Source organism: Nomascus leucogenys, chromosome 7b (genome assembly GCF_006542625.1).
Source record: "Nomascus leucogenys isolate Asia chromosome 7b, Asia_NLE_v1, whole genome shotgun sequence".
NCBI lineage: Eukaryota > Metazoa > Chordata > Mammalia > Primates > Hylobatidae > Nomascus > Nomascus leucogenys.
The window spans coordinates 85,471,627-85,490,045 of record NC_044387.1 but is presented as its reverse complement, the minus strand read 5'-3'; the positions used below and the strand labels follow the sequence as shown (position 1 = coordinate 85,490,045).

Below are 18,419 nucleotides of genomic sequence, written 5' to 3'. Positions count from 1 at the left end.
TCTTTTTTGTGTCTTAAATGCAAACTTCTAAAAATGGCATCACTTTTTACTTGCATTGGGTACCTAAAGGAAGTAATTGTCAATAATTCTTTTTTTTTTTTTTTTTTTTTTTTTTTTTTTTTGAGACGGAGTCTCGCTGTGTCACCCAGGCTGGAGTGCAGTGGCGCAATCTCGGCTCACTGCAAGCTCCGCCTCCCGGGTTCACGCCATTCTCCTGCCTCAGCCTCTCCGAGTAGCTGGGACTACAGGCGCCCGCCACCACGCCCGGCTAATTTTTTTGTATTTTTAGTAGAGACGGGGTTTCACCGTGGTCTCGATCTCCTGACCTCGTGATCCGCCCGCCTCGGCCTCCCAAAGTGCTGGGATTACAAGCGTGAGCCACCGCGCCCGGCCTATTTGTCAATAATTCTATAAAGCAAAAAATCATTCCTAAGTTTTTAAGAAAGTCTAGGTTTTTATATAGTTGTATTATGGGCCATTATTAACTCTTAGACGTGTAGGTTTTTTTTTTTTCCATTTTCCCCTAAATTTAGCAGTATTTTGTTTCTATCTTTTAACTTCCTTTGCTGCTAAGAATAAATAGTTTTGTGTGCAGGTATGCCCTTGTGGGTGTCAGTGCTGAGCTCTAACATGATGTCTGAAAAAACTGCTTTTCTACGTTCCTACACAGAACACTTCTTACTAAACTAGATGTGTGGAGTTTTCCCTACAACAGTTTAATTCAGTTCTTCAGCAGAAACCATCTGGGTGTCCTTCAACTTAATCCAGTTATAGCACCATCTATCCTCAGATAGTCTTAGATCCCAAAAATTAAAGGGCTCTAGTCTTAGATCCCACAAATTAAAGGGCTCAATCCCACAAGACTCTCCCCATTTCAGATGTGAGTTGAAAGACCATGCTTCCCATACTTCTGTATTTTATTTTATTTTATTTTTTTGAAGTGGAGTCTTGCTCTGTCACCCAGGCTGGAGTACAGTGGCGCTATCTCGGCTCACTGCAAGTTCCGCCTCCCGGATTCACGCCATTCTCCTGCCTCAGCCTCCCGAGTAGCTGAGACTACAGGCGCCCGCCACCACGCCTGGCTAATTCTTTTTCATATGTTTAGTAGAGACGGGGTTTCACCGTGTTAGCCAGGATGGTCTCGTTCTCCTGACCAGGTAGCTGGAACTAGGCTCCTTAGCCTCCCAGGTGGCTGGAACTACAGATGTGTGCCACCATGCCTGGCTAATTTTTTATATTTTTTTGTAGAGATGGGGCCTAAGCTGGTCTCGACCACCTGGGCTCAAGCAATCCTTTTGCCTTGACTTCCCAAAATGCTGAAATTACAGGTGTGAGCCACTGCACCTGGCCTGGGTCTTCATTTCTGAAGGCTGTGATCACTCAGGAAATTACAAGTGTTTTAGGAGCTCTGTGTAAGGAACCGGACAAAGACCAACTATCTATTGGACAAAGACCATATATGTCTTTCTCATCACATGCTGTGTTTTATGTTTCTCCTCCTCAGGCAACACAGTGCTTCTCCTCATACTATGCATGCAGCACTCCTTCCCAGAGCCTGGCAGATTGTATCTTGACCTCATTCTGCCCATCTTGGCACTGGAACTCATCTGTTCCCTGATATGTCTCCTCATTTACACAGGTGAGAGTTACAACGAGCCTGTTCTTATAGGAACCTCGAACTGCTTCCTTTCCTCCCAGTTTAAAGTATAGCCCATTATGTTAGCGACAAGGAAGTTCTATGTGTATCTGAGTGGTGACCACATGCAGACTTCTTTAATTTCAAACAAACAGGAAGGTACAGCCACCACTAGTGAGACCCCATTCTTTTAAGATTGTGTCATTAATAAATTTTTGTCAACGCAAGTGAAACTTTTCCATTAAAACAAGACACAAACTTTTTGGGCTGGGAACGGTGGCTCAAGCTTGTAATCCCAGCTCTTTGGGAGGCTGAGGCAGGAGGATCACTTGAGCTCTGGAGTTGAAGACCAGCCTGGGCAACATGATGAAACTCCATCTCTCCAAAAATAAAAAAAAATAGCCAGGTATGGTGGTGCACAACTGTGGTCCCAGCCCCTCGGGAGGCTGACATGGGAGGATCACTAGAGCCTGGGAGACAGAGGTTGCAGTGAGCCAAGATCACATGCCTGCACTCCAGCCTGGGTGACAGAGTAAGACCCTGTCTCCTAAAACAACAACAAAAACATCCACAAACTTTTGCTTCTCTGAAGGCAGCTGAAATGTCAGCTTGCCATTTAAAATTAAAAATTAAGAAATAGGCCATGCACAGTGGCTCATGTCTGTAATCCTAGCACTTTAGGAAGCTAGCACTTTAATAGAGATGGGGTTTCGTCATGTTGGCCAGGATAGTCTCTAACTCCTGACCTCAGGTGATCCGCCCACCTTGGCCTCCCAAAGTGCTGGGATTACAGGCATGACCCACCACACCCGGCCCCAAATTGTATATATTCATCTGCTTAATGAAGTTTTCATCCACATGTCCCACAGGCACCAACAAGATCAAAAATGAACAGAACATAATTTTCTTCAAAATTTCCCTCCATCCTAACTGTCCTCTTCTAGCTCAGTTAACAATACCAGCCTGCATCCACTTGATAAATCAGAATCCTAGAAACGTAGGAGTCGTCTACCTTCTTCCTTCTACCTCACTCCCCAAGAACTGGATAGGATTGGTGATCAGTCAGTCATCAGTCTTATTCAGTCTACCTGTCTTTCAGCTCTGTCTCTTTTCTTTGGTCCCTGCCACTGCCTTGGTTAGGTACTCATCATCTCTTGCATGGCTACATCCAGGAGACACATAACAGGTCTCTTTCCCTCTGTCCACTGATTCATATTTCTTATTCCTACCAACATGATCTTGTTTATACTTAACTCTGATTGTTAACAGCTTCCCTGCCTAGAGTTTTCTAATAGCTGAAGGAAAAAAAATCTAAAGTTTTCATGTGGCGTAAAAGGCGTTTTATTTGTTTTTTGAGTCGGAGTTTTGCTCACTTCACCCAGGCGGGAGTGCAATGGCACGATCTCAGCTCACTGCATCCTCCGCCTCCTGGGTTTAAGTGATTCTCCTGCCTCAGCCTCCTGAGTGGCTGGGATTATAGGCGCCTATCACCACGCCCAGCTAATTTTTGTATTTTTAGTAAAGATGGCATCTGACCACGTTCGCCAGGCTGGTCTCAAACTCCAAACATCAGGTCATCAACCCGCCACAGCCTCCCAAAGTGCTGGGATTACAGACATGAGCCACCATGCCTGGCCTGAAAGGTTCTCCTTGAATGGCCTCTACCTAGCCTGCTCTTCAGGGATGATGGTGAGATCCTTTCAATGACTGCCAGTTGCTCTGAGGATAAAATCTAAATGTCTTAGGCCGGGCCTGGTGACTCACGCCTGTAATCCCAGCACTTTAGGACGCCGCGGCAGGCGGATCACTTGAGGCCAGGAGTTTGAGACCAGCCTGGCCAACATGGTGAAACACCGTCTCTACTGAAAATACAAAAAAAATTAGCTGGGTATGGTGGTGCACGCCTGTAATCCCAGTCGGGAGGCTGAGGTGGGAGAATTGCTTGAACCTAGGAGGCAGAGACGGAGGTTGCAGTGAGCCAAGGTTGTGCCACTGCACTCCAGCCTGGGCGACAGAGCAAGACTCCGTCTCAAAAAAAAAAAGTGTAAATGCCTTGCATGGCACACCAGCCACTCCTGATGCATTCTCTGCCCACCTTCCCAACCTCACCCCTTGTCCATACACCCTCACACATACATACATGTAGCTTCTCAAGACCATAGCATTTGTTTAGACTCCTCCTGCACCTGAAGCGCCCTTCTTTATTCTCCTAGTCTGTGTGATTAATTCCTGTGTTTCTCTGAAGGATGAGCTCAAACTCTATCCTCTTTCCCCTCTCTGATACCTCCTGTTGAGTTAGGCACTGCTTTCCAGGCCAAAAAGCAGCTTGACAAATCCAACTCCTTGTGCAAGCCTCTTGCACAAGCTTCTAATGAAGGTACTTTCCATACTGTCTTAGAATGTAGGCTTATTATCTGCATTTTCCCCTGGACCAGAGGAAGTCATGATTTCTGAATTAGATGGCTGGCTGGTTGCTCAACTTCTCTGGGCTTCACTGTGGGATAATAGGAGCATCCACTTCATGCAGGTGGTTATGAGAACTGAATGAGGGCCTCCATGTAAAACATTTAAACTGTGCCTCATGTGTTCTAAGTGCACAATAAATGTCAGCTGTTATTGCTATTTTCAATACTAATGTAATCCCTATATTCCCAGGGCTTAGAACAGGCCTGGCACGTAGTAGACTTTGAAATACTCGAGGACGTTAATAAGAAGAGCAAATTAGCATAATTTGAAAAAATGAAACTAGACTTCTCTTTCAGAATTCGATCTAATAATGACTTATTATTTTAGTGAAAATCCGGAGATTTAATAAAGCTAAACCAGAGCCTGATATACTTGAAGAAGAAAAAATCTATGCTTACCCCAGCAATATTACCTCGGAGACCGGATTCAGGTAAGATTTAGGTGAGAATAAAATAATTGAGTTTTTTCCCCTAGAAAGCTAGAAACCATTCTGATGCTTGGAATTTATGATTGTGTATTTGTACTTTTACATTTGTTTATTTCCTTTCAGCTGTGGTGAAATCAAGTCTAAATCAGGATGTGTAAATGTATTAAATAGGCCATATATTTGATGCAAAAGTAAGATTAACCACTTAGCCAACCTATTTAACCTCTCAAGAGCTTTTGACGTCATTAACTGGTTACTCCCTCCTTGAAGCACCTTTTTTTATAGGTGTCTTTGTTTTTTTCTTTTCTTTTTTTTTTTTTTTTTTTTGAGACGGAGTCTCGCTCTGTCGCCCAGGCTGGAGTGCAGTGGCGCAATCTCGGCTCACTGCAAGCTCCGCCTCCCAGGTTCACGCCATTCTCCTGCCTCAGCCTCTCCAAGTAGCTGGGACTACAGGCGCCCGCCACCACGCCCGGCTAATTTTTTGTATTTTTTAGTAGAGACGGCATTTCACCGTGGTCTCGATCTCCTGACCTCATGATCCACCCGCCTCGGCCTCCCAAAGTGCTGGGATTACAAGCGTGAGCCACTGCGCCCAGCCTTTTTTTTTTTTTTTTTTTGAGATGGAGTTTTGCTCTTGTTGCCCAGGCTGGAGTGCAATGGCATGATCTTGGCTTACCGCAACCTCCACCTCCCAGTTTCAAGCGGTTCTCCTGCCTCAGCCTCCCAGTAGCTGGGATTACAGGCATGCACCACCAAGCCTGGCTAATTTTGTATTTTTAGTAGAGATGGGGTTTCTCCGTGTTGGTCAGGCTGGTCTCGAACTCCTGACCTCAGGTGATCCGCCCGCCTCAGCCTCCCAAAGTGCTGGGATTATAGGCGTGAGCCACCTCGCCTGGCCTGTTTTTTTCTTTTTAAGGCATGGAGTCTCTCTGTATTGCCCAGGCTGGCCTCAAACTCCTGGGCTCAGACAATTCTCCCATTTTAGCCTCCTGAACAGCCAACCTGGTCTGCCTGCCCTTGTTTCTATCCAGTCTCTCCCTAAGTGACTTCCATGGTAATTAAAATATCATTCATATCTGTTGGAGATCTTGGGGCTAAAGTAGATGTAAAAAACTATACAGGCCCGTGTGGTGGCTCACGCCTGTAACCTCAGCACTTTGGGAGGTCGAGGCTGGTGAATCACCGAAGCCCTGGAGTTCAAGACCAGCCTGGGCAACATGCCAAAACCCTGTCTCTGCAAAAAGTACAAAAAATTAGCCAAGTGTGATGGCAGACACCTGTGGTCCCAGCTACTCAAGAGGCTGAGGTGGGAGGATTGATTGAGCCCAGGAGCTTGAGGCTGCAGAGAGCTGAGATTGTGCCACTGCACTGCAGCCTGGGTGACAGAGTGAGACCCTGACTCAAAAAACAAAAATCAAAAAACAAAACTATATAAACAAAAAAATGAGGTGATTATTAATTCTAGGTAAATCAGAAGGCTGATTTACATGGCTTAACTGTAACTAATATTTAGCCAACTGTTACATGTTTAACCATGGCTAATATCTAGATAGTGATATTGCAGTTTCTGAATATTGATTTAACCCAAAATTGTAATATTGCTTACTGGATTGAGAGGCTACAAGAAAGAAGACATAAATGTATATGTATATGGATTTGGGGAAAGTGAGAGAGCTAAATTCTAATTTCTTATATAGGAAGTCTGCAGATAATAGCAAAAATTGAAAAATCAAGAAATTGTATAATCTCATTATTTAGAAATATAGAGAGAAATACAGAAGAAACAGTTACAAAGAGTTGAAAGTGGCTACCTTTGGGCCTGAAACTCAGAGGTGGTGGGTCGTGAGGAGCGGGGGGGGGGGATTATTTTTCATTGTGATCCCTTTTTTTTTTTTAACTCTGTATGAGTATTAAGTAGATATAAACAACAATAAAAAAATAGATCCCATAAATATGCTGCTGACTCCCAAACATGTATCTCCAGCTGTGTATTTCCCCTGTGGTCCAGATTTGTGTATCTGACTTTCTCATTAGCCATCAGCATCTCCAGTTGGATGTCTGCAAACTTAATGTGTCCAACACAGAGACCTCTCCCAACTCAAATCCAGCCTTCTCCCATCTTGGGAAGTGGCATTGCTATTCAAAAGGTTGCTCAGGCCACAAAGCTGGCATCATCCTTGACTCCTGTTTCCTTCGCCCCACCTCCCCCCAGATAACCCATCAGCAAATCCTGTTGGGTCTGTCTCTAAAATAATAATCTGGCCGGGTGCAGTGGCTCACACCTATAATCTCAGCTACTTGGGAGGCTGAGGCAGAAGAATCACTTGAACCCGGGAGGCGGAGGTTGAGGTGAGCCAAGATTGCATCACTGCACTCCAGCCTGGGCAACAGAGTGAGACTCTGTCTCAAAAAATAATAACAATAATAAAATAAAAATAAGATAATAATCCAGCCACTGTTCTCTACCTCCACTGCCACTAACATCTCTCACCTGGATGTGCAAGAGTCTCCTTACTGGTCGCCCCACTCCCATCTTCCCCTGCAGTCCCTCCGATGGCCTCTACTTTGCCCAATCCAGAGTGAACTGACTCTTGGTCCTTGTGTTTGCCCTCTCAATGGCAGTGGGGACAGTTAATCACTGTCTTTTCCTTGAAATGCTCCTTTCCCTGGGCTCTGGGGCATGACACTCTCCTGGTTTCCTTGCCATCAACCTGCTCTTACTTTTTCAGTCTCTTTATCCTGCTCCCCTTCCCCTTCAAGACTCCTAAAGATTGGTGTGCCCAAAGCTCAGGCTTCAGACCTCTTTTCTTCTTTATCTGTGTCATTTTGTGGTTCTTCTTTCTTTTTTTTTTTTTTTGAGACAGAGTCTGGCTCTGTTGCCCAGGCTGGAGTGCAGTGGCACAATCTCAGCGTACTGCAAGCTCCGCCTCCCGGGTTCACGCCATTCTGGATTACAGGCGCCCGCCACCATGCCCAGCTAATTTTTTTCTGTATTTTTATTAGAGATGGGGTTTCACCATGTTAGCCAGAACGGTCTCAATCTCCTGACATCGTGATCTGCCCGTTTCAGCCTCCCAAAGTGCTGGGATTACAGGGTGAGCCACCACGCCCAGCCTCTTTTTTTTTTTTTTTTTTGAGAAGAGTCTCACTCTGTCACCCAGGCTGGAGTGCAATGGCATGATCCTGGCTCACTGCAACCTCTGCCTCCCAGATTCAAGTGATTCTCCAGCCTCAGCCTCCTGAGTAATTGGGATTACAGATACCCGCCACCATGTCCAGCTAATTTTTGTATTTTTAATAGAGACGGGGTTTCACCATGTTGGCCAGGCTGGTCTTGAACTCCTGACCTCAAGTGATCCGCCTGCCTGGGCCTCCCAAGGTACTGGAGTTACAGGTGTGAGCCACCATGGCCCGCTCTTTTTTTCTTTTTTTTTTTTTTGAGACAGGACGAGAGCTCTGTCGCCCAGGCTGGAGTGCACTGCTGTGATTTTGGCTCACTGCAGCCTTGACTTCCTGGGTTCAAGCGATTCTCCTGCCTCAGCCTCTAGAGTAGCTGGGACTACACGCATGTGCCACCACACCCAGCTAATTTTTGTATTTTTAATAGCGACAAGGTTTCACCATGTTGGCCACGCTGGTCTCAAACTCCTGACCTCAAGTGATCCACCCACCTTGGCCTCCCAAAGTGCTGGGATTACAGGCATGATTACACCACTTCTGGCCATGTCTGTGGTTCTTCTCATCCCGCTTTTGGATCTATATAATCTGAGACACAAGTTATTCCTTAACATCATCTGAAATGGATAGCAACAGACATAGGAATATAGTCAGTATATATAAAGAAAGTGTGGGCCAGGTGGGGTGGCTCACGCCTGTAATCCCAGCACTTTCGGAGGCCGAGGTGGGTAGATCACCTGAGGTCAGGAGTTCAAGAACAGCCTGGCCAACATGGTGAAACCCTATCTCTACTAAAAATACAAAAATTAGCTGGGCATGGTGGCAGGCGCCTGTAATCTCAGCTACTCAGGAGGCTGAGGCAGGAGAATCGCTTAAACCTGGGAGGTGCAGGTTGCAGTGAGTGGAGATTGTGCCACTGCACTCCAGCCTGGGCGACAGAGCTAGACTCTGTCTCAAAAAATAATAATAATAGTAATGTGGTTACATAGCCCATTCCTGTAACCACATTATTTATAAGCATAACTATTTATTTCTAAGAATAAATCTTTTTTGTTCACGTGGGACCATTCCCATATGATATTTTTCATGCTGAATTTCTCACTTACCATCCCTTGAAATAGTTCCCTTTTAGCACATATAGAATATCTGAGTAAAACACATCCAAAAATATTTTATTTCTTGAATAGGCAATTTTTAGTCAACATTAAAATTCATCTGGCATATTATTGTCATTCTTGTTATCATCATCACTATTCCTAGTACTAATAAATTAGTGGAAGGAAATTAAAAACACTTTATAGCTATTACTTCTGAGCAGTGAGACCAAAGTGAGTTGGGGCAGTAGTGTAGGAAGGAGTTAGATTTTTGTTTGTTTGTTTTATATACTTATATAGTATTTTTATTTGTGTCAAGTGCAAAAAGATACATTTTTGTGGTATGGGAGAAAAAAGGAGAAATGCAAAAATAAACAAATGCCATACATTTAAAAAATTGTTTCCCATGGTCAAAGTTGTCTATTTTAATTGTCATTTGATTATTGAATGAATTTTGCCTTTATTTGTCTTTAAATGCCATTTAAGTTGATCACTTATACTCAATTATCTTATACTCAATTATCTAACAAATTAGGATCCTTCTTAAATAAAGCAATGATGGCCTTTTTTAAAACATAGAGGTGTGAAAGTTTATAACATTTTAAATTTATTTCGAAAGTCGAAGTTACTAAAACGATTTATGAAAATAATCTTATTTGGCAATATTACCCTGGCTTCTGACGTCTAAGAAAAGGTGACAAATATAATATGCTTTACTAAAAACTAGTAGGTACTCGTTTGCAAAGACACAAATGAGTATTGGTGAATATGTGTAACCTATTTATATCTTGATTACTTGCAGGACTATTTCAAGCCTAGAAGAAATTGTTGAAAAGCAAGGAGACACCATTGAATACCTGAAGCGACACAACGCGCTGCTGAGTAAGCGATTGTTGGCTCTCACTTCCTCAGACCTGGGCTGTCAGCCAAGTAGAACGTGAGAGGCTTGCGGTCATGACAGCAATTGCAGAGGAACCCAGAGTAATTCAGACTGACTGACCACCTGACAAGCTGCCACGGGGAACTGCAGCTTTTGCTGAATAGCATTTTACAGTGTTTGTTGGAAACCCGAATTTGGTTCTGACTTCTGTGGCTGTTTAAAATATAGGGCTTGTGGGTCACTTGAAAAGTACCTGTAGAAGCCTGGATAACCTGAGGGGAATGTCTGTTTTGTACTTTTGGAAATTATTTAACTGCGTGGTTTATCCTAGGATCAGAGGCTAAACAACTCCGTAGTCAACAGTTTTCTACCTGACATTAGAACCCTGTAATGATTTCATTATGGATAGGGGAAGTCTAACAAGACAATCGATTTTAAACAGGGTTTTAATCAAATAAGTTCTTCCCACTTTTAAGCTGATGAAAGAAGCAATTATTTCTTGTGAATGTTTTTTCCTGGAGAGCCTTATCATGTATGTTATATGCTTATGTGGTGTTGGATGACATCATGGACCATATAGCTTTTATAGAGAATTTTCTCACCATAGGACTGAGGTCTCACCAGGTGATCTACTATGCAAACTCCTACAGTTTTCTATTCTTAAGAAATAAGGGCCCGGCGCAGCGGATCATGAGGTCAGGAAATCAAGACCATCCTGGCTAACACGGGGAAACCCTGTCTCTACTAAAAATACAAAAAAAATTAGCCAAGCTTGGTGGCGGGCGCCTGTAGTCCCAGCCACCCGGGAGGCTGAGGCAGGAGAATGGTGTGGACCCGGGAGGTGGAGCTTGCAGTGAGCCGAGATCGCGCCACTGCACTCCAGCCTGGGCAAGAGAGCGAGACTCCGTCTCAAAAAAGAAAAAAGGAAAAGAAAAGAAATAAGATATGATGATTGATTACTTGGACCAATGTTAGACCGACCTGTGTTAGACAAACCTGTGTTGCCTGTTATATTGGCTGCACCTTCCATTAGCAATAGCTGAAAAATTCAGAGAAGAATTTAGAACTTTCACTTTATTTTTGCCATTCTTCAAGAAGTTGCTGTATATTTCAGTCTGGCTATACCTTCAATTGATCAATAACTTCAATTATAGGAAAGGTATCTTCTGTAATTTTAAATTACTGTAAAAAAAAGATACCTTTTAAAGCCTTGGATTATACTTAAAAATTGTAATGGATAAAATGCATATTAAATTATATGCAGATATTAAACATCTGATTCTGAAGGTAAAAATGAAGTATTTTTCAAGCAAATGGCATTATTTCTCCATTTTTCCTAGTATGCCCCTTTAATTTGTCAATTTGCTGTTAGCACTGTTATATGCTGCCTTAGAAAGACTTTTGGTTGAAGGCTGAATATGAGGGGAGGGGATATTTGTGATTGTGTTAATCTTTTTTGATCATTAGCTGAATATTCAATTCAGCTATTGATTATATAGGGATGTGTTTGATATAACTATATAGGCAAGGGATATATTGATTTGGCCACATCTATTTGATTTATGGAGGGCAAATACCTGTTTCTTTTAGATACAGCCATTGCTGGGGCATTCTAAAAGTTTTCTACTAAGATAAAGATGATTGTGTATGGCTGGGAGCAGTTGCTCATGCCTGTAATCTTAGTACTTTGGGAGGCTGAGGCAGGAGGATCACTCGAGGCCAGGAGTTTGAGACCAGCCTGGGTAACAGTGAGACACTGTCTCTCAAAAAAAAAAAAAGATTGTGTGTCACCTGCACACAACATTCACAAACTAAAGCCAAATTGTATTTTTAAAATTTCCTTTCTCCCTTCCGTTTTTTTTTTTGTTTGTTTTTGGGGGGTTTTTTTGTTGTTGTTGTTTTTGAGACAGAGTCTCACCCTGTTGCCCAGGCTGGAGTGCAATGGTGCCTTCCTTTCTTTCTTTCTTTCTTTTTTTTTAGACGGAGTCTCGCTCTGTTGCCCAGGCTGGAGCCCAGTAGCATGATCTCGGCTCACTGCAACCTCTGCCTCCAGGGATTAAGAAATTCTCCTACCTCAGCCTCCTGAGTAGCTGAGATTACAGGCACATGCCACCATGCCTGGCTAATTTTTGTATTTTTAGTACAGACGGGGTTTCACCATGCTGGCCAGGCTGGTCTAAAACTCCTGACCTTGTGATCCGCCCTCCTTGGCCTCCCAAAGTGTTGGGATTACAGGCATGAGCCACTGTGCCCGGCCTTCCTTTCTTTTTAGTAAGTGTATCTCAAAGCCATTGCCTTCTCTAGAAATCTGTTTCTCTGTTCAGGAAGAGCCTATAAACTTTGCCTTCAGTTGTTTTTCTTTTCAAAAGGGAACACCAGTGGTAGATGATTAACTCTTATTTATTTTTAAAATTTAATTTGGATCTATAGTCAGTATCTGAGATTTATGGGATGAACTTTGGTTTATAAGGAACAGTGTACTTAAAAAGTTAGGGTGCCCATGTTCTCATGTAATCATCAACATGTTTGTTGTATAATCATCAACATTTTTCTGAATGCAATAATGAACATTTCAAACAATAAATGAAAATGAAACTAAGTATCAGAAGTAGCAAAACAGCCGGTGCAGTGGCTCACGCCTGTAATCCCAGCACTTCGGGAGGCTGAGGCAGGTGGATCACCTGAGGTTAGGAGCTCAAGACCAGCCTGGCCAACATGGTAAAACCCCATCTTTACTACAAATACAAAATAAGCCGGGCATGGTGGCACGCATCTGTAATCCCACCTACTCAGGAGGCTGAGGCAGGAGAATCGCTTGAACACAGGAGGCAGAGGTTGCAGTGAGCTGAAATTGCACCACTGCATTCCAGCCTGGGCGACAGAGCTAGACTCGATCTCAAAAAAAAAAAGAGGTAACAAAACAGAAAAATGAACAAAACAATTTAAATGTTAAACATTCTATTCACCAGGCTGGTAATTGTGCTAGCACTGAGGATACAAAAATTAAAGACTCTGGTTGGCAGCTTACATTCTAAAGAGAGCGAGGAATAGATTTCCAGACTCTGTGCTAAGTGCAGTAATGACAGTAGGCCCAACGTGCTGTAGGAGCTCCACGTCAGGGGGTACCCTGGGGGCAGGAGGGTAGAGGGTTTTAAGAATGCTAGACAAAACAATGAGTAAAGTAGGAAGGCAAATAGCTACAAAATATCCCAAGCACTGTGTATAGCTGGAACCAAAAGTGTGAGGCAGGACCTGGGTGGAGAGGTAGACAAGGTCAGAGCTTGGAGGACCTTGATACTATGCTGGAAGACCACACTTTATCTTGTTGATAATGGGATCCTCTGAAGCATTTCAAGCAAGGAAGTGACAATGTCAGTTTTAGTTTCAGCAGGATCAGATCATAGTTCAATATGGAGGAAATATGTGTGGCAGAAAGATATGGCCCTGAACTAGGGCAGGTATAGTAAACCTTTTATTATAAGTATATATGTGTGTAGGTATATAGATAGATATAGGTATATATATGTATATGTATTCCAAATGACAACAGTATCATGACTTATTATAAAGTTAAAAGCTCATTTTTAAAAAAATGGCAATATGGAAAAATATAAAGCAAAACAGTTATTTGAAATCTCACTACCAAGGGATTATACCAATGTACACCTTTTTTTGTTTTGTTTTTTGTTTTTAGTCTCACTCTGTCTCCCAGGCTGGAGTGCAGTGGTGTGATCTGGGCTCACTGCAACCTCCTCCTACCGGGTTCAAGTGATTCTCCTGCCTCAGCCTCCCAAGTAGCTAGGACTACAGACACGTGTCACTATTTTTTAGTACAAAAATATTAAAAATTTGGGCTGGGTGCGGTGGCTTACGCCTGTTAATCCCAGCACTTTGGGAGCCAAAGTGGGTGGATCACGAGGTCAGGAGTTGGAGACCAGCCTGGCCAAGATGGTGAAACCCCATCTCTACTAAAAATACAAATATCAGGCCAGGCGCGGTGGCTCATGCTTGTAATCCCAGCACTTTGGGAGGCCGAGGAGGGCGGATCACGAGGTCAGGAGATCGAGACCACGGTGAAACCCCGTCTCTACTAAAAGTACAAAAAATTAGCCGGGCGTGGTGGCGGGCGCATGTAGTCCTAGCTACTCGGAGAGGCTGAGGCAGGAGAATGGCGTGAACCCGGGAGGCAGAGCTTGCAGTGAGCCGAGATTGCGCCACTGCACTCCAGCCTGGGCGACAGAGCGAGACTCTGTCTCAAAAAAAAACAACAAAAAAAAACAAATGTCAGCCGGGTGCAGTGCAGGGTGCCTGCAATCCCAGCTACTCTGAAGGCTGAGGCAGGAGAATTGCTTGAACCCAGCAGGTGGAGGTTGCAGTCAGGCGAGATCATGCCACTGTACTCTAGCTGGGGCCACAGAGCAAGACTCCATCTCAAAAAAAAAAAAACACTAAAAATTTTGTATTTCGGCCGGGCATGGTGGCTCACGCCTGTAATCTTAGCACTCTGGCAGGCCGAGGCAGGCAGATCACGAGGTCAGCAGATTGAGGCCATCCTGGCCAGCATGGTGAAACCCAATCTTTACAAAAAAATACAAAAATATTAGCAACATTAGCTGGGTGTGGTGGTGCGTGCCTATAGTCCCAGCTACTCAGGAGGCTGAGGCAGGAGAATTGCTTGAGCCTGGGAGGCAGAGATTGCAGTGAGCCGAGATGGTGCCACTGCACTCCAGCCTGGCAACAGAGCACAGGGAGACTCCATCTCAAAGAAAAAAAAAAAATTGTATTTCTAGTACAGACGGGGATTCACTTTGTTGGCCAGGCTGATCTTGAACTCCTCACCTGAGGTGATCCACCTGCTTTGGCCTCCCAAAATGCTGGGATTATAGGCGTGAGCCAGCTCACCTGGTCTCCATACCCTTACCAATAGTGGGTGTTACCTTATTGAAGTCTTGACCCATCTGATGAGTATGTCATTGTTTCAAATTGTATTTCTTTGGATACCAATGAAGTGTTAAACATTTTTTCCAAATTATTTGGTCTTTTATAAATCTTTTATGACGTATATTCAAGTCCTTTGCTTATTATTGTCCTAGGATATTCTTTTTCTTAACAAATAGAATCTTCTGGCTGGGCGTGGTGGCTCACGCCTGTAATCCCAGCACTTTGGGAGGCGGAGACAGGCAGGTCACTTGAGGTCAGGAGTTCGAGACCAGCCTGACCAACATGGAGAAACCCCGTTTCTACTAAAAATACAAAATTAAGGCTGGGCATGGTGGCTCACACCTGTAATCCCAGCACTTTGGGAGGCCGAGGCGGGCAGATCACGCGGTCAGGAGTTCGAGACCAGCCTGACCAACATGGAAAAACCCTGTCTCTACTAAAAACACAAAAATTAGCCAGGTACGGTGACGTGCACCTGTAATCCCAGCTACTCAGGAGGCTGAGGCAGGAGAATAACTTGAACCTGAGAGGCGGAGGTTGCAGTGAGCCAAGATCGCGCCACTGCACTCCAGCCTGGGTGACAGAGTGAGACTCCATCTCAAAAAAAAAAAAAAAAAAAAAAAAAATTAGCTGGGCATGGTGGCAGGCGCCTGTAGTCCAGCTACTTGGGAGGCTGAATCAGGAGAATCACTCAAACCTGGGAGGCGGAGGTTGCAGTGAGCCAAGATCTCGCCGCTGCATTCCAGCCTGGATGACAGACGGAGACTATGTCTCAAAAAATAAATAAACTATATATATATAGTTTATATATATAAGTTATATATATAGCTTATATATAGTTTATATATAGTTATATATATATAGCTTATATATATAGTTATATATATAGCTTATATATAGTTTATATATAGTTATATATATAGCTATATATATAGTTTATATATAGTTATATATATAGCTTATATATAGTTTATATATAGTTATATATATAGCTTATATATATCGTTTATATATAGTTATATATATAGCTTTATATATATCGTTTATATATAGTTATATATATAGCTTTATATATATAGTTTATATATAGTTATATATATAGCTTTATATATATAGTTTATATATAGTTATATATAGTTACATATATAGTTATATATATAGTTATATATATATATAAAATCTTCCTTTATATATTAAGATAGTCCCCACGTTTGTTAGAAATACATCCTAGTTTGTTGTTTTGGGTTCTTTTGTCATTTACTGTTTAAACACTGCAGCCTGGATTCTTCCTTCCTCAGCACTGGTGAAAATTTTACACTAATGAATAACCAGAGCCACGCTGGATATCTTCTTCTTCTTTTTTTATTTTTTTTTTCTTTTTTTGGAGACAGAGTCTTGTTCTATCCCCCAGGCTGTGCAATGGCACGCTCTAGGCTCACTACAACCTCTGCCTGCCAGGTTCAAGCGATTCTCATGCCTCAGCCTCCCAAGTAGCTGGGATTACAGGTGCCTGCCACCACACCTGGCTAATTTTTGTATTTTTAGTAGAGACAGCGTTTCACTGTGTTGGCCAGGCTGGTCTCAAACTCCTGACCTCGTGATCTGCCTGCCTCTGCCTCCCAAAGTGCTGCGATTGCAGGCGTGAGCCACTGTGCCTGGCCTGGGTTGGATATCTTCTTGTCATGAGAGGGCTGCCAGTGGCTTGAGGGAATTTTAGTATATCCAGGCTTCTACCATAGGCCCTCTTTCTTCTTTTCTTTCTTCAGGGATTCAAACAAAAGTCTTATTTGAGTCAAGTTAATCCTTTCTCTTTTTTTATTTTTCCCCAAATTTCTCTAAGACAAGGTTTTTCAACCCCAGTCCTACTGACATTTTGGGTTGAACAATTCTTTGTTGGGGGAGGGGTGTCTCTCCTGTGCACTGTAGGTGTTGGCCAACAGCATCCTGGTTACTAGGATGCTCTTAGCATCTCGTGACAACCGAAAGTGTCTCCATACACATGCATTTAGTTTAATTTTATTTAACACTTAACATTTGAGAGCTGACTGTGTACCGAAAAGTATTCTAGGTGCTGTGAATTCAGGGATCAATAGGACAGAAAGGATGCCTGTTTTCATGGTATCTACATTTTAATGGTGGTTGGTGGTGGGGAGTGGAAGGAGGAGTTAACACCATAGACAAATAAACCAACTATTGGGTTTGATAAATTCAGTTGTTCTTCTCTAAATTAGACCTTGTGTTAATATGGCTGAGATTTATGGTATGCTAAGGCTCATGGAAAAAAATTTAACTTTTATGCTGTAACCATTCAGAAAGTCAACAGCAAATGAAATTAATTTTATATTCTCCTTTTTGTGTTTTTTTGCAGAAAAGGCTAGAAAGGCATGCCCTTTAACAAGTCTGTCCATTTCAGATATTTTAGTGATCTCAGTCTGAACTGAGATGCTTTTATAAATCTTGAATACAGCCGGGCGCGGTGGCTCATGCCTGTAATCCCAGCACTTTGGGAGGCTGAGGTGGGTGCATCACAAGGTCAGGGGTTCGAGACCAGCCTGACTAACATGGTGAAACCCCATCTCTATTAAAAATACAAAAAAAAAAATCAGCTGGGCGTGGCGGCAGGCGCCCGTAAGCTACTCAGGAGGCTGAGGCAGGAGAATTGCTTGAACCCGGGAGGCGGAGGTTGCAGTGAGCCGAGATCACGCTGCTACACTCCAGCCTGGGCGACAGAGCGAGACCCTGTCTCAATAAATAAATAAATAATAAATAAATAAATCTTGAATACAAAACTCACATCTGGTAAGTTCTTGAGTTCTTAAAGAAGCAAACTTTGAATATGTGACAATCACAAATTTAAGATTTCAAGGCCGGGCACGGTGGCTCACGCTTGTAATCCCAGCACTTTGGGAGGCCGAGGCGGGCGGATCGCGAGGTCAGGAGATCGAGACCATGGTGAAACCCCGTCTCTACTAAAAATACAAAAAATTAGCCAGGCGTGGTGGCGGGCGCCTGTAGTCCCAGCTACTCGGAGAGGCTGAGGCAGGAGAATGGCGTGAACCTGGGAGGCGGAGCTTGCAGTGAGCCGAGATCGCGCCACTGCACTCCAGCCTGGGTGACAGAGCGAGACTCCGTCTCAAAAAAAAAAAAAAAAAAAAAAAAAAGATTTCAATACATTCCCTAGGTTTCCTAAGGAAAATTGTTTCATTCATAAACCAGAGAAGCCTATCTCTAATTCTTCTCCCCTCCTCTCTATCCAGTCTCACTTTTCACTCTACTACTCTACTGAAACTGTTCTTGGCAAGGTCACCAATAACTTCCTTCCACATTGCTTAAATTGGAGATGAATGCATAGGTCTCCTCTTTTATCAGCAACACTTGGCTCAGTTGATTGAAGGGGGCCTGCCCCTCCACACCTGTGGGTATTTCTCATCAGGTGGGACGAGAGACTGAGAAAAGAAATAAGGCACAGAGATAAAGTATAAAGAAAGAACAGTGGGCCCAGGGGACCAGCACACCCAGCATGCGAGGACCTGCACCGGTGCCGGTCTCTGAGTTCCCTCAGTATTTATTGATCATTATTGTTATTATCTTGACGAGGGGAGTGTAGCAGGGCAACAGGTGTGGAGAAGGTCAGCAGGGAAGCATGTGAGCAAAGGAATCTGTATCATGAATAAGTTCAAGGAAAGGTACTGTGTCTGGATGTGCACATAGGCTAGATTTATGTTTCTCTTTACACAAACATTTCAGTGTAGCAAACAGTAACAGAGCAGTACTGCTGCCAGCATATCTCGCCTCCAG

At 43.3% G+C, this 18,419-nt stretch overlaps 1 protein-coding gene across 2 annotated transcripts in view; it reads left to right on the top strand.

The window, feature by feature from the left end:
• Positions 1-10,978, top strand: part of TMEM192 (transmembrane protein 192) — a 32,099-nt gene extending 21,121 nt beyond the window's left edge. The window contains exons 4-6 of one of the 2 annotated variants that reach the window (XM_003257928.4): positions 1,505-1,639; positions 4,430-4,532; positions 9,603-10,978. In XM_003257928.4, coding sequence (XP_003257976.1) covers positions 1,505-1,639; positions 4,430-4,532; positions 9,603-9,741 — 377 coding nt within the window. In that variant the 3' untranslated portion in view covers positions 9,742-10,978. Of the gene's footprint in view, positions 1-1,504; positions 1,640-4,429; positions 4,544-9,602 lie in introns of both variants that reach the window. The other variant, XM_030816292.1, reaches the window with a different exon arrangement.
• The last annotated feature ends 7,441 nt before the right edge of the window (positions 10,979-18,419 follow it).